The following is a 14,669-nucleotide window of genomic DNA, read 5'->3' on the forward strand; positions in this document are numbered from 1 at the left end:
CAGTAGTGCTTAATGCTACTATTTCATGTTACTGTTTACTTTGTCTCATGAAAAGTGACTGCAAGAAGTGAATCTGCATTCTTCTCATTGGTTAAAATTACTTCCCAACACACACACCACTCCCACTTCCCTCAGCTCTCTTGGTCTGCTGATTTCAGCAGCCTCTGGTGCTGCTTGGTGGGCCGCCAGAGTCCTGGTCTGTGGAGCTGGGCTCTCGTTCGACATGTTTGGATGCTCCTTCAATGCTCATTCAATGACTGCTCGCAGACACTCTTCCAGATTAAGACGCCATCTGTAGACTTCGAAGAAGTGTACTGTGTCCTATCTGTTGAGGTCCAACAACATTGCTGTTTCTTAGTCTCAAGGCGGGCACTCTTCTGTGAGATCAGATGCTGCAGTGGCTATTCCTCTTGGTTTCTGTTAAGGTTTGGACCAGCTGGACCTCACCAGGTAAATGTTTTGTCATCTGATCCCATGGACTATAGCTGTTCAGTGCTACACACAAGCAAGGACACGTGCTTTTTTATTACTGGCCGTTGTGAAAACTTGCAGTGAATGGCCTTGGTTTGAGATGCTGTGCTGAGAGAGCGGAAACAGGGAGACGGTGCCCAGGGAGTATGGCTGTTGCCTTCAGTGGGAGAGTCTGCACTCATCTTTAAATACTGAAATGGTCAGTGATCTCCGGCAGCAATCTTGAATCTGGATAACTCTACCTTGCTCTGGGACAAAGGAGTTTCCTTTTTCTGGCAGGCTAAGGAGTTGACTTCAGGTCTCAGTGTCTCTTTGCCCTCCCCAAGTGGCTTCCACTAACCACTTCAAAATTCCTTTGGAAGATGGGCATTGCTTTCACCATGAGGAAGCTCAAGGAGAAAGAGTTATCCTGAGTCAACGTGCATGACCAGAGGTATCTGCTTCCTCTTTTCTGTTGACTTACATGTTTCTCAGTTCTTTCTGACACCTTTTGCAAGTCAGTCCAATAATCACTTTGTGCTTTGGTTAAAACTGGTGTTGTGAGCATCATGATGACAATGCTGGTGTCCATGACACTAATACCATCATTGCTGATATTCTCAGTCAACGTTCAGCTAAGGACCAACTCATAAATTATGTCCTTCAATGAGCAAACCCAGCTTTCAAAGCTTCCAGGCTCTCCAGACATCTTTTATGGATCCGTTAGCAAAAGGCAACCCAGCAATGTGTTTCTCAGCAGACAATCCATGCTCCAGAATTTGCACATTGGTCCAGAGTTTCCATGTTTCACTGTCAAATCTGGACTTGTGCTAGTAAATTTGTCTTTCCTTTCAGCTTTGAACTGGGTGCTTGTAGGGAAAGTTCCCTGTGGTGCATTGCATTGAGAGTCAGACCTTGACTGTGACTTGAGGTGGAGTAAATTTGATTTCCTGTGACACTATTACGAATGTCACATCTTAAATTTAGCTATCAATAACAAAAGCTAGCAATAACAGCACAGTGTTCAGTACAAACATCAGAGGGTTAGGAAGTGTCTACCATATTTTTCCACAGGTCCATTGTAATACCTTACTATGAATGCCTGTGATGTTTCATGTGAGTGGTATAAAAATATTTTTTTTTTTCCATGGAATCGCTGTCTTGCTTGCACTCAACACAGCTCTGGAAGTAGAGCGGGACTTTGTGATGAAAGAAGCCTCTGCTGCAGCCAGGGATCATTTGCACTCTGCACACATGCAAGCATGCAATCATGTGTGTATGGGTAAATATATAAATCTAAGCATGTAAAGGCAGACCTATTTGAGGTATAGAAGTAAGATGTCCTACTGAACCTGTGAATGAGGAAATAAAAGTACAGACCTTAAAGGAAAATTGCATACATGCATGTCCTTAGGCAAAGTCTGGCTGCACAGGCTGCACATCAGCATTCTTCAGCTTTTCACCGTTGCAAGCTCCACCCCAGCCCAACCTGTGAAGAGTCCTTGGAGATCTCACTTTTCCAGTCATATCGAAATCAACTTCTAGCTCCCTGGATTCACTGTGGTGGTGACGTTCTTTTTTGGTGAAGCTAATTTTTAGCTTTTTTCTCCCTACAAAAAACCACTGCATTGCACATGAATACATCTGTCCGCCCACCATGCCTAATGACTTGTAAATCTAATTTTAATCAGACTTGGCAGGTGGAAGAGATCGTAAACATCCAAAACACTTGCTGAAACAAGACATCAGGATGCAAGAGGGTGAAATTTCACCAGTAACATGGCAAGCCATTGGTAGGTAAGGATCAAAGAACAAAGTGGAAGAGGGAGGTTATAAGCCCTGTACCCTTAGAAGAAAAGCAAAGTTCTCAGGGGGGCATGGCAGAATCCAGGAAAGCATGTGAATATGTCCCAGATGGTGGTTTATGAATCCTGCAGATCATGGATGAATTTCTTTCATTCTCCCAGGTCCATGCTGAGGTCAGTGTTTTTTAGCCACGGGGACAGCACCAACTGCTGCCACAGGGCAACCGCTCCTTGCCTGAAGAGCAGCGTATGGTCACCACCAGCACTGCAGGGGTGTATCCACATGGAAATGCCCTGTCCCCTGGTTCACAGCAAAACATGGTCCCTCTAAGTGCATGGCCTTGTGGACTTGAAGGTGGCTGGGACAACAGAAGTGCAGGAGCTGGTGCAGCTGTTCTGAGTATCTCTGTGTCAAGCCTCACAAGCCCTTTTCTGGCCAGGGAGGGCATGGAGAAGCACAGCCATCACAACAGCTCTCCTGCCAGCTTACCCCAAGCTCTGCTTGCATCATGTTGGCTTCTCCAGCGAGAGCAGGAGTTTGGACCTGTGACCTTGCTCTTCAGTGTGGTCTCAGCAGCCCTGAGCATCCCTGGGGACAGCATCAGGCCCCCCATGGGTGAGCAGACACGGGCTGCACTGGAGTGAAGCCCACAGCCTCGGGTGGCTCACAGGAGCAAAAAAACATGCAGCACACTTCCTCATGGCATGAAAGTGGTTCGTGGGATGAACACGGCTTGGGCAAGAAGCAGGCAAGATGAGAGGTAGGAAGGTACGGTTGGGAGCTGGGGAAGGGCAGATGAAGAGGGCTGGTGGAGAGCAGGGAATGGATGTGGGGCCGAGCACCCTGCGCTTCGCATGGGATGTCCCGGTTCACAAATGCCCTCTGGTGGCACCGTGCACCCTGAATATTGGTGACAGACCCTGCATGCATGCACGCTCTGGACTCCAGCCTGTGCACTGTGCTGCGCAGCTACACTCACAGCTGCCTTAACAGAAACGCTGCTTCCAGGAGTGCCAGCAGGACAGACATATGCTCCCTCTCCAGTGGTGTGGTGTGGGGAACACCCTCTCTGAGGTCATTGCTCCCTTCAAGGTGTGCAAACCCCCAGGGATGTTCCCAGTGTCTTCCTCTCTCTCCCCTTCCCACCCCCCCAACTCTCCCCTACTGTGAGGCATGCTGAGCAGGTGGGTGGGTGAGCATCACTGGTGCATAGAACCGCACCATTCAGGCACATTTCTCTGTTTTTCTCCAGCTGTTGTTGCAGCAGTGTGGAGCAGTGTATTTCCACAGGGCAGGGTCCAGAGGCAAGGACATGGCTCTGTGCTGCCTGCAGGTCACCCTGCCGCAAAGCCATGAGGCTGAGTGTCCCAGCATGGCTCCCTACTCTCGGGATTTTGCTCTGCAAGGCCACTGCTTGCCACTGTGTGGGTTGCAGAGCTCTTCTGCCAAGGTGCTGCTTTAGGAGGAGGGTTGGGAAGGGCTGACCAGCTGGAGGGACAGGTAGCAGGCAAGGCAGACAGACAGCAGAGCAACAAGTGAAGGGAGGCAGAAAGCTCTGGAGATCCAATAGCAACATCGAGCTGCCCTTTGCTGAAAGTCCAGAAATAATGGACAGCACTGTCTCCATGGGAAGAAGTCTCATGAGAGATGAGGCAACAAGCTTTGTCTACAATTTGCAATGCTCATTGCTTGAAATAAAGGCTTGAAACTGGTCCAGCTTTGCAGAGTGCAAGACTCTCATTTGACATCATCTTAAAAACCTAGAAGCCTTTTTGCACAGTTCCTCTTTACTTTCTGCTGCCAACACTGAATCGGTTTTGTGGGGTGGTCTTGCACAGTGCAGCAATTTGGGAAAGGTGCCGAGCAGCCGGGAAATAACAGGTGCTGACATAGACAAGCTCCTGCTTACTTCCTTGCCTCCTGAGTGGTGACAGCAAGTCCTGCTGCAGAATGAGGGTGCCCCATACATGTGATGGGAAAGGTGCATAAACCTGTACCTCCTTATCAACCCTATGGGGCCGATTCCCCCTTTTATTTTGGTTGCAGCCAAATCTGTGACAAGTGCACATGTGCATCTTGTTGAGATGGTGCTAAGCTGTGTCTCAGGTCCCATTTTGTGTGCTTGCTCACCTTGGCAGAGAATTGAGAGTAATCCTCTGCAAGAGGCACACGGTCAGACCTGTCAGAGCACAGGGAGGTGCCTGCAAAGCTTTGGGGGTGTGTGGGTTGAGGAGTAAGAGAGGAAAAAAATAACTTCATCTGCACGGAAACTCTTCACCAGGCAAGAAGCCATATTATTCCTGCAGTTACATTCATCTATGTGAAGAGAAACTTCCAAACTTTCATTGTTACAGTCTTTGGCATTTTTAACCTGAATAGTTCCTTTATCTGTTTCGAAGGGGTTTTTTTGTTGTTGTTGCTACGTACATCATAGATCAGCCCAAGGTATGGTGCCATACACGTTCCTTTCTATCCACCAAAATAAGGTTAAATAGGCCTTGCCAAAATTTGGCTCCAAAGCCAGCTCAGGTTGGCTCACTGATGCACTTACAGAGTTCCTTGTGAGGCTCACCTTCTGTTGGTTTGGGTGGCTCCTGTATGCCCCTATAGCATACAGCCTGAATCATGTGTTACAGCAATTTAAACACAAATCCATTACAAGGGTCTTCAGGCTTTGTACTTGTCATTATCAGCAGGGCATTTCTTCTTTATGCACTGCTTTGCCTCCTGGGACAGACAGCAGCAAGCATAGCATCTGTCCAGAGGTCCCAGGACCTGACTGGGCCCTTGAACAGTGTATTTTCCAGAGCAGAATCTCAGATGAAGGTTGCACCCAAAGGTGCAGTTTGGTGCCACTGTTGAGCTCATTTTGCCTGACAGGTTCACAAAGCAGAAACTTCACATTAGCGTCTGGCTACTCAAAAGTAAGCTGCTTGCAATACTTCTAGTTCTGCTCTGATCCACCAGTACAGTTTTAGATGGCCATAGTGTGAGAGTAAAAAAACCCCAAAGATGTCAGTTAACTGAAAATATTGCTATCTCAACATAAATGAGATGTCCCGGGGACAATTTTGCTCTGCAAACTGCAAAGTTCACTCTGCAACTTTTATGAGGAATAGAAACCAAAATGGCCTGGAAGAAACAGGAAGGGTTCCACTGTGTGTGAGGGTGCCCTTCTCTTCAATGTTTGTTGTGGCTCCCTCCTGGTGTTCATTTGTACATGCCCAAGTAGTTAATAGGTCATTTGGAAAAAATGTTACCTGCACAGTAGGTGGGCTCTGAAGTCAGAAGTAGCAGGCAACCTCAAGGATACACAGTACTGCTTTTAGTATCTATGCCTAAGACCTGTTTTTTCGTTCTCTGGCAATTTAGCTAAAGGGAAAGTGCTGAGCAGTGTGTGTGCCTGCACATTCACTGTATAAACAGCACACTGGAGAGAATTTCATTCCTTGAGTTTTCTCCACACGGATGCTGCATCCCCCTGGACACATAGAAGAAAGTGGAGACAAGTGTGAATGTTACCAGCAGCAATGTGGAAAGTTGGCCAGGCATGACTGGGTGACCCTGCTGCCAAAGATCCATGCAAATACAGCCTCACTGAACAACACCCTCTCAATGCACAGTGAAACAGAAAAGTTTCCCTGATCCTCTTGCACCACATCCCTTTTTACATTAATTCATCCTGGGCTGGCTTTGGGGGCTTTAGCAACTGGCAGACTGGGAAGACCAGGCCTTTCCTGCAAAAGCCAAGACACCTCCTCCACAAATACTTGCCAAGAGTAGCTGTCATTTTGATGGGGAGAGCCGGCACATGTGCTACCTGCTTTACTCCAGTGTGGTGCTAAACACGGGATGATGAGCATTCAGTCCTACACAAGATGGAATTAGCAACACTCTTCTCAAAACACATAAAACACTGAGGTCCAGTGTTTTGCTCATCCGGATGAACGAAACATTCATACAGATTCGTTCATCCAGAAACAAACTCCAGGGAGAAAGAGACTCCAAAATCAGATTCTTTTGTAAATTACAGTGGGTGCAAGTTCCCAGATAAACAGTAGAGCAGACATTGGCATGCTTGGGACAGCCGATACACCTGCCCCTGCTGCCAGCATCCAGGTTAACTGTGTCAGCTCAGAGCAGGGGGGCACAGTCCCACAGCAGTCCCAGCCCAGCTGGCTCAGTTCTGCCCATCTAGCCCAGGCACACAGCCTCATCCCCTCCCTCGTGCCAGCACGGTGGCTTGGTTTACCCCATGCTGACCATTTAATGGCTAAAAAGTGAATCCATGGTTTTCTGCTGTTTTGTCTGCTGCAGTGGTGATTTGGATAGCTGTCTCTCATGTGGGAGCATGTGGAGAAAGCAAGGTCAGCACTATCCTTAAGCTGCCCAGAAGGTACAGGGCATTTGAGGATCCCAGATGCATTCACAGTGTGTCTTGCAGTCCAGAGGTACGAACAGGCAGGGAAAAAAACAAGGGAGAGGAGAGGCAGGTGTCCTTGGGTTGGGGCAAGATGCAGCAACTTCTGCCCAGCTACAGTGACCCCAGCTGACAGTTAAAGCAGGGGAAAAAGGTAAGGAATGGGATGCTCCCCCTAGCCTGTTGCACGTCTGAGGTCCAGCACACAGCCTGGTTTGGTGGGAAGCTCTAATCTTCCCCAGAGCAATGATGTCTTAGCCCTGATGCTCTGCTGGTGGGAGTGTCAGTAGGCAGAAGGACTCATCCATGTACTCACTCTGTGTTCTGCTCTCATAGCTGTCGGTGTCACTGCGAAACTTTTGAACCATCAAAGAAATAATGAATGTTACTCACTGCCTGCCACGTGGGAGTATTTACCCACAGTAACAAAGAGAGGAAGGAGGCAGCCAAAGGTGTGGTTTGGATCCAGAAAGTCCGGTGAAACTGCTAGGAAGTGGTGACGACTGGTCCCTGCCTCTGTTATGCAGGGAAACCTCCTCAGATATAAGGCTTTGGCTCCCCTATATATCCAAAGGAAAACTTCTCGACACCTGTATCTCTGGTTTTGTTTTTTTTTTTTGCATGCAAAGGAGAACAAATCAGTCCTTCTCCCTCCTACTTGTGGGAGACCTCAGGGTAAGCAAAGATGCAGAATAAGGACTATCATCGTCTCTGTAAACACCATCTGGAGGCAAGGAGGGAGCTAAGGATGAAAATGAGTGTGGCACTTGCCCCCTCGTGCAACAGAAGGATGAACCATGGACTCTGGGCTTGGGCTGCAGGAGCAAGGCAGCACTCTGCTTCTCTGGTACACTGCAGTGTTTGTCGGTCCTCGGTGTCTACTCGTATGCAAAAAGCCCTGGGAGGAGCAGCAGAACAGGAGTTAAAATATCGGGGCAAGTGCAGCAAGCCAGGAGGCCAAGAACAGCCGTGAAGTCCAGGAAAGGCAACAGATAAAAGCAAAGAATCCGCAGGTGCTGGGTGGAGCAGTGACGACACCAAGGCCACACCACAGATAAGGCCACCAGGCAGACATGGAGCAAGAGCGATGTGATGCAATCCGGCTTAGCCTCCTGCCATCTGTTCCCAGCCAGACGGAAAACCTGCGAACAACACTGTGGTCACCCAGGAGGCAAAGGAGTGATAAAGGCTCATGATATGACAAGCGATGCTGGGTGGACGACATTGACATGGGTGGGTGGGTGCTGGTGAGCATGTGGGAACCAGCACAAATGCAGGGTCAATGCCACGAGGGAACAAGCATGGGAATGGTTTTGGAAGAAAAATCTCCTTCCTTGTTGCCACCGTCTCCAGCAGAGTTTCTCTGCCTCACCACTGGTGACACTAAGTCTCCAGCTCTGCAGGCGAGCCTGGGACTTTCATACCTGTCTCTCCTGTGTGTCTTGCAGGGCTGTGGCTAGTGAGAGTGTGAGGAGGAGGTGGCAGAGCCAGGACCCCCACCCCTGTCCTGGGAGAAGCCAGAGGGGAGTCTGAGGGCAGCCCCGGATGCAGGGGATGGGGAGCAGCACCCCTATGTGCTGCTGTAGCGCTGGGAGCCTGGGACCCACCAGGGACAACAGAGACATGCCCTCCATGATACCTCCAACACAGGGGAGGAAAGCCCAGACTCAAATGCATGAGTGTCTCAGATGTAGCTGGACCTGCGTGGCCAATATGAGGGTAAGCAGTGACCAGATCTGCTGTCCCACCTGAGGAAGAATTTCCCCACCTCTTCTTTGAGGGGGGTTGTAGGCAAGACTTTTGTCAAGGGCTGCAAGCCTCTGCTTGAAAGAAAAGCAGGAAAAGACAAAACCAGTTTGCAAGAGGTGATTTCCATTCATCACCTTTTAGCATGTCATTTTAATTTGCTCTAAGGCAGTGCAATTTGAATACCATTGAGGAGCCAGGTTGAGGAAGATCAAGCCTCATACTGGCCAACAGCTTTTCCACAGCCCTGTATGACCTGCTGCCTCCGGCGCAGAGGGGATGCAGATGTTTCCTGCCACCCTCCACCCAGGGAGAGTGACCTGGAGTACACAACATGTCCCAGCTGCACAGCCTCAGCCTGTTGCTCCTTCACTGCTGCTGGCATGACTTAAAGAACCAGGCCATGCTCAGGACCAGCAGCACAGCATGGTTCTCTGCAGTGGTGACACTGGAGGCACTATGATTAGCTTTTGGGTGGCTTTTTTGGTAGTAAAAACATTGAAGAAGACTGTAAAGGCCCATGATAGCCCTTGCCCAGGGCTGTGCTGAGTGTTGATGTAGGAGCAGCCTGGAGGAGGTGACCTCATGTTGTCCATATTGTTCAGTGTTGGCTGGGACCAGATTTGCAAGGTGGGTGCCTAAGGAAACACATCTGCACGTGCCAGAGGATGACAGCTGCTGTGACCCCAGGACACAGAGTGGTGGAGGCAGGGCCCTCCAGGGCTTGCTTACCAAACCTTGTGCACAGCAAAGCTTGGTCAGGGCATCTGTGGTTTTGTACGTGGCCCACTGGGGATAGAGATCTCCCACTTCCCTGCTGGTCTGGGTTGCTCACCCTCCAGGGTAGAGGTCTGTTTCCTAACTCCCAACCTGAACATCTCAGGGCTGTAGTTTGTGTGTTGCTTTTTATTCTGCCATCTGGCACTACCAAGAAGACGTTGGCTCCATCAACTGCCCAACCAGCTGTTGTAGACTGCTATCAGATCCCCCCTTGGCCACCCCTGTACTAGACTAAACAAGACCAACAGGCCCCCATGTGCCTCAGGAACAACTGCTAATGCAGTTAAATATTTACTTTAGTTGAGGGATTTCCAAAGTGGAATAATAATAAAAGCCAAAGGTTATTGAACTGTGTAAACTCCGTGAAGAGGGAACATAAAACATGTGCAGAGCCGTCTTGACAGTGTGGAGGAAAGTTTCTGCAAGGGGAACCCTGAATCAGTCACTTTCCCCCTTCCCAAAACCGACCAGACAGCCCTGCTGAGCTGGGTGCCAGAGCCTCCCAAGGGCAAGGATGGAAGCAGCCTCATGCAGGGCCCATATGCCTCTGGCCATGGGGAACGCTCACCAAGCCATTCCCTCTTGTCTCAGCCAGCTAGGGCCAGCGTGTACCCTCCTAAGCCTCAGGTAAGGCTGTGGGGAAGAAATGTCCTGAGCACAGTCATGGTCAGCTACTCAGCAAGTGCAAATGTGCATGCTGTGGGTGTCTAGAGCTCTCCCAGTCTGCTGGTAGTTTCTGTAGGACACCTACCCCCTGCCTGACCCTTGCACACACAGCACCTCCTACCTGCTTCCAGGGTGTAGGAGACCCCCTGTTACTTCTGACCCAGATGTCATCTCAGCAAGTCTGTACCAAAGGAGTTTTTAGTCAACACTGATCTTCAGCTACAATGCCGACTCTCCACCCAGTGGTCCTCTTTTCCATCTTTCACTCTTCAACAATTGATATTGATTCACCAGAGGAAGGTGGGGATGGATGTTGAAAGTTCAGCTTCTCAGAAAGAGGTGATGGGGATGCTCACATGGAAAGATGGATATCAAGCGTCCAGTCTTGTAGGCAAAGCAGCTGGGAACTTCTGGGGTGGTGATGCTTGCTGAGAAGTCCTTCACTGAAGAGTTGGTGTCTCTAACCACTGAGGATCCTTTCTGGCCTTGCTTTCCCCTCCTTGCTGTATGTGTCACCTCTATGTAAACTGGATATCCATGCATACAGCCCCCTACCATCACACTGAATTTTATGATAAAGATAGTTTTGCTCTGTTCATCTCAGCTGTGACCCATTCATGTAACCAAGCTGGTGAGCAAAAGCAAGGTATTAAACTGCCTATGCTGCAGGGTGGAGGAGCACAGACAGCAGCTGCACCTGCAGCTCCCTGCTCCCATTCAGCTGAGTTTAACTCCCTCCAGCCCCTCCGCATGCCCAGCCTGTCCCATCCCACCCAGCTATGGGGTGGGCTTGCTGCAGCAGAATGTCAGGCCTCCTCTGTGTTTGAGAGCCCCCTCCTGGGGTCCTGCCCAGTGCATCAGGCAGCTGAATATCTGCCTGGCTGGGTCTCACAGAATAATGCTCAGACCACAGTGCAGCCAAGAAATCAGCTTGAATTTCCTGGCTTTTCCATGTGAAGCCTCCCAACCCAAACGGGGGTATCTGCCACACATGAAGAATGGCAGCTGCAAATGGTTCAGGTGAGATACACGCAGATGTAAACCAGCTGGGTGGAGCAGAGAAGAGCAGCGTTGCCCAACCCAGACTGTAAAGCAGCCTCTAGTGCCAGCACTAGGAGCTGGCATATGGCATTGGGGTGGCTTATCAGTTGCATGAGAGCACCCAAGCGGTCTCTGGGTGCACAGTCCAGCTGTTCCCAGCGCAGATCAAATGCTGCTCAAAATGCTGCTTTTCCCAGCACTGATGAGATAAGCTGGTGCCCTCCTCTATAAAGCAGTCAGGAGTAGAGCGAGGTGCATGAGCGTGTGTGCCTGAACCAGCCATGCCTGCGAGGGAGCTGCTGGTTGTGGCGGTGGCACTGGTGACTCTTGTCACTGCCAGTGGTAAGCCTGCTCTGCTGCTGGCAGCCAGCTCTTTGGTGGTGGCTTGGGAATGACAGAGGGACCAAAAATGGGTGGGAGGGCAGAAAGACCCAGAAGTTCAGGTTTGGAGAGGAGGTGAGGAGGGCAAGCAAACACAGGGGCAATGTGGTGGGGAAGGACTGCAGCAAACACACTGTGCCCTATTAGCAGTTTGGGGCAAGGGTTGCAGCCTGGTTCATCAATGATATTGCATTCAGGAGAGGGATGGGATAGGGGACAGGCTGCAATTTGAATGAGAACTGAGATGTGGGAGGACAGCACATATACTGGGGCGGCAGCTACTGTTGTTCCTGTATCCATGAAGACCTGCAAGTCTGTGCAAGAGCACTATGTGCTCAGAATGTTCATGTGCGAAGCAGCTGTTTGTAGACTCTTAAAAACCGACGCTACCTAGGTGCATGTAGTAGTGGTACTGCAGCTGCCTGGGTGTGAGCCCTCATATTCCCAGGATATTCATGCACTGCACAGACAGACTGTGAACTGTTGCTGCCGCTCTGTCTAACAGCAGAAGAGGAGTCCACTGAATGCAGCCCTCCCTGGGCATGGCTGTTGACCAGCTGTGCAGTGCCACCCAGCATCAGGTCTCTGAGATACCCCACGTCCCCGTGCAGCACTGCTTCAGTTCACATTTCCTGGGACATGTTGGATGCTCCTGGTCCAGAAACTGGGAAAGAGGGCTGTTGAGAGAAGGATTGGGGTGGGAACAGGCATTCCCAGCTTTGTCCCAGCCAGCTCAGCTACAGATGGAGGCCGTGCTGCTGGCAGGGCGGCAGGGCGGCCTGCAGAAAACTGACCCCTACCTCACAAAACCCACACAGCTGATCCGGGTCCTGAGCAGACCCTGCACCACCTTGCCTTCCCTTTGGATGTGACCCTTTGTCGATGTTGCCTGCTCCTGCCACTGGTCACAGGTGTGCCACGCTCATGGGTCCCTGCTCTGTTTCAGGGGCAGAGGTGAATGAAGAGAAAGGCCTGAGAAGGGTAAGAGGTTTTTGGTTTTCCTTGTTCATGGCTTGAGGTAGGATTTAGTGCCTGGCATGCCTGGGAGAAAGGCTATTCCCAGCAATGATCCCCAGCCTCATGGGTACTGAAGCTCCAGCATCAAACCCACATCAAAGCCCAGGCTGTGAGTCCCACTGAGGGATATGGTGGCCTCTGCTCCCTGCTTTCCCACTGTGTGTGCATGCCCTGTCCTGTCCGGGATAGAGGGAACCAGGTTGCCAGTGCCACTTGCTCCTGCCTGGGTGCTGTGAGAGCAGGAGATGGGTGCTGTTGGCACTGAAATGTGTGCTGTGGTTTCTCCTTTCCAGCCGGTGTGTGGAGACATGGTCGAGCTGCAGGCCTGCCCCCTCCTGCATTTGCCTGTCTGTGGAACTGATGGGAACACCTATGCCAATGAATGCCAGCTCTGTGTACAGCAAATGTAAGCTCGTGCCCTTGGCAGAGACCTCCAGGAGTCTAATTTTGGCCCTCTGAAACTGGGTGCTTGTGAAATACTGTCATTCAGCCTCCCCTGTGCCTGGGAAAAGCCATGGCAGGTGGGAAGCACACGTGTTCCTGATAGTAAAGGGGAAGAGGACTTTTGTACGTCAGCTGAGCTGGGCAGTGGGCTGTGAAACCTGTGAGCTTCACTTCCCTGAGCTGGCAGATAGGTGCAGGGGTGCCCCCAGCCCTTGCCTGCCCCATCCTTGGCACTGCATTTAGTGACTACTGTGCAGTTGCAGGGTGGGGGACTTGGCTCATTGTGTTGGCAGGGGACTAATCCCACAGAAGAGCTGAATATTCATCTGTCGGATTGGCTTGCTAAATCAGACCACCTTGTGGCTGCATGATCAGCAGATCCAAAAGGTGAGGTCAGGAGTTCGTGGCCAGGACACCCTCCAACACAAGTGCCTGCAAGCTACCAACAAACCAGACACTCTCTGCAGAGGATGGGAGAAGGTCTCACTATCTGTGCTGCCTGCAATTGGAGAAGGGAGAGTGGAACATAGATGGGCAAAAAAGTCAACTAGGCATATAGCGTGGACAGTCAAATAGCACCGCTAAACCCGTTAGAGGGGCCTCTGTGAATGCAGATGCCCTGTGATGTGCCTCTTGTGGCAGAACTTCAAACTGAAAGTACCACCATAAACTTGAGGGCTAGGGCAACAGGGACCCCATGAAAAGCACAAGGATTGCTTCGGGGCAGTGATTTTATGCAGGTTGGGAAGTGATTGTCTGAGTAGGGTTTCCTGCTAGAAAAGGACTGAGAGCAAAGATCAGGTTGAACACAGGTCAGCAGTGCACTTGCACAGAAAATAATACAAACTGTGCTGGCCTGCAGGAGGAGAGGCATGATCAGATTGTCAAGGGAAGCTGCAAGGAGGTATGGAGGAGCTGCATCTGGCTAGTCTGGGTGAGAGGAGGCTTGGGGGGACCTAGCAGCAGCCTACAGTTGCAAACAGGATGGAGCCACACTCTTCTTGGTGGTAGCAGGTGATGCAACACAGGGCAACAGCCACAAGCAGCAGCCTCAGGGGGTACAGGTTGGACACAGGGCAAACCCCTTCCCCAGAAGGATGGTGCATCGCAGAGGTAGAGGGGCTGTTCACCCTTGTGGGGTGGTGGGTAGGGCTCAGACAGAGCCGTGGCCACCATAACCCCACACTGGGGACAGTCCTGCTGTGAGCAGGTTGGGCTGGAGTTCCACCACTACTGCTGCATGCCTGGGGAGGGGACATCTGCGTGCCAGGATGGCTTGCAGTCACCTCAGCTTTTTAGACAGGAAAATGAGCAAGCCAATTTTATAATAGTCAGCTGTGTTCCATGGGCTGGACGGGAGCCAAAATGTGACTTGGGGAGTGTTTTTTTGAGCTCTTACTCTTTTTTTCCTATGTTATTCTAGGAAAACCAGGCAAGACATCCGGATTTTGAAAGATGGGGAGTGTCAAGATATCTGAGCTTTCTGGTAGCTTTCCTGAGCCTAGAAATAGTTGATTAATTGATACAGTGTGCTCTGTGCTGACTGCACACTCAAGTTAGCAATGGTGAATAATAAAATAACATGCACGATCTTATTTCAACAGTACAGTTTTATGCAAGGCTGAGGGAAAACAGCACAAGCCAGTCCCACAAAGGGCTGCTAAAAGCATACAATCAAAACATTAATTTCAAATCCACATCACAAACCAGAAATATTTCACCCACATTTCTGTGAGAAAGGCCACGTGGGAGCAGCAAGAAGCACATAGATTCCAGTGAAGAAGGTGCAGAAAAAATGTGAGTTTTTTCTATAGGAGGCAATTGAGTGAAGGGAAAGTGAAGTTTCTTCATCATGGGAAAAGGTAACTCCCTGGCTCCCTAGTAAATGCCACCACTTCCAAAGCTGATGTACATTGAA

At 50.4% G+C, this 14,669-nt stretch overlaps 1 protein-coding gene across 1 annotated transcript; it reads left to right on the top strand.

The window, feature by feature from the left end:
• The first annotated feature begins 11,184 nt into the window (after nt 1–11,184).
• Nucleotides 11,185–14,346, top strand: SPINK4 (serine peptidase inhibitor Kazal type 4). The gene is made up of 4 exons (XM_056323646.1): nt 11,185–11,251; nt 12,237–12,271; nt 12,601–12,713; nt 14,175–14,346. Exons 1-4 carry the CDS (start codon nt 11,191–11,193, stop codon nt 14,227–14,229), a joined length of 264 nt encoding a protein of 87 aa, XP_056179621.1. The 5' UTR covers nt 11,185–11,190; the 3' UTR covers nt 14,230–14,346.
• The last annotated feature ends 323 nt before the right edge of the window (nt 14,347–14,669 follow it).

This window comes from Falco biarmicus, chromosome Z (genome assembly GCF_023638135.1).
Source record: "Falco biarmicus isolate bFalBia1 chromosome Z, bFalBia1.pri, whole genome shotgun sequence".
NCBI lineage: Eukaryota > Metazoa > Chordata > Aves > Falconiformes > Falconidae > Falco > Falco biarmicus.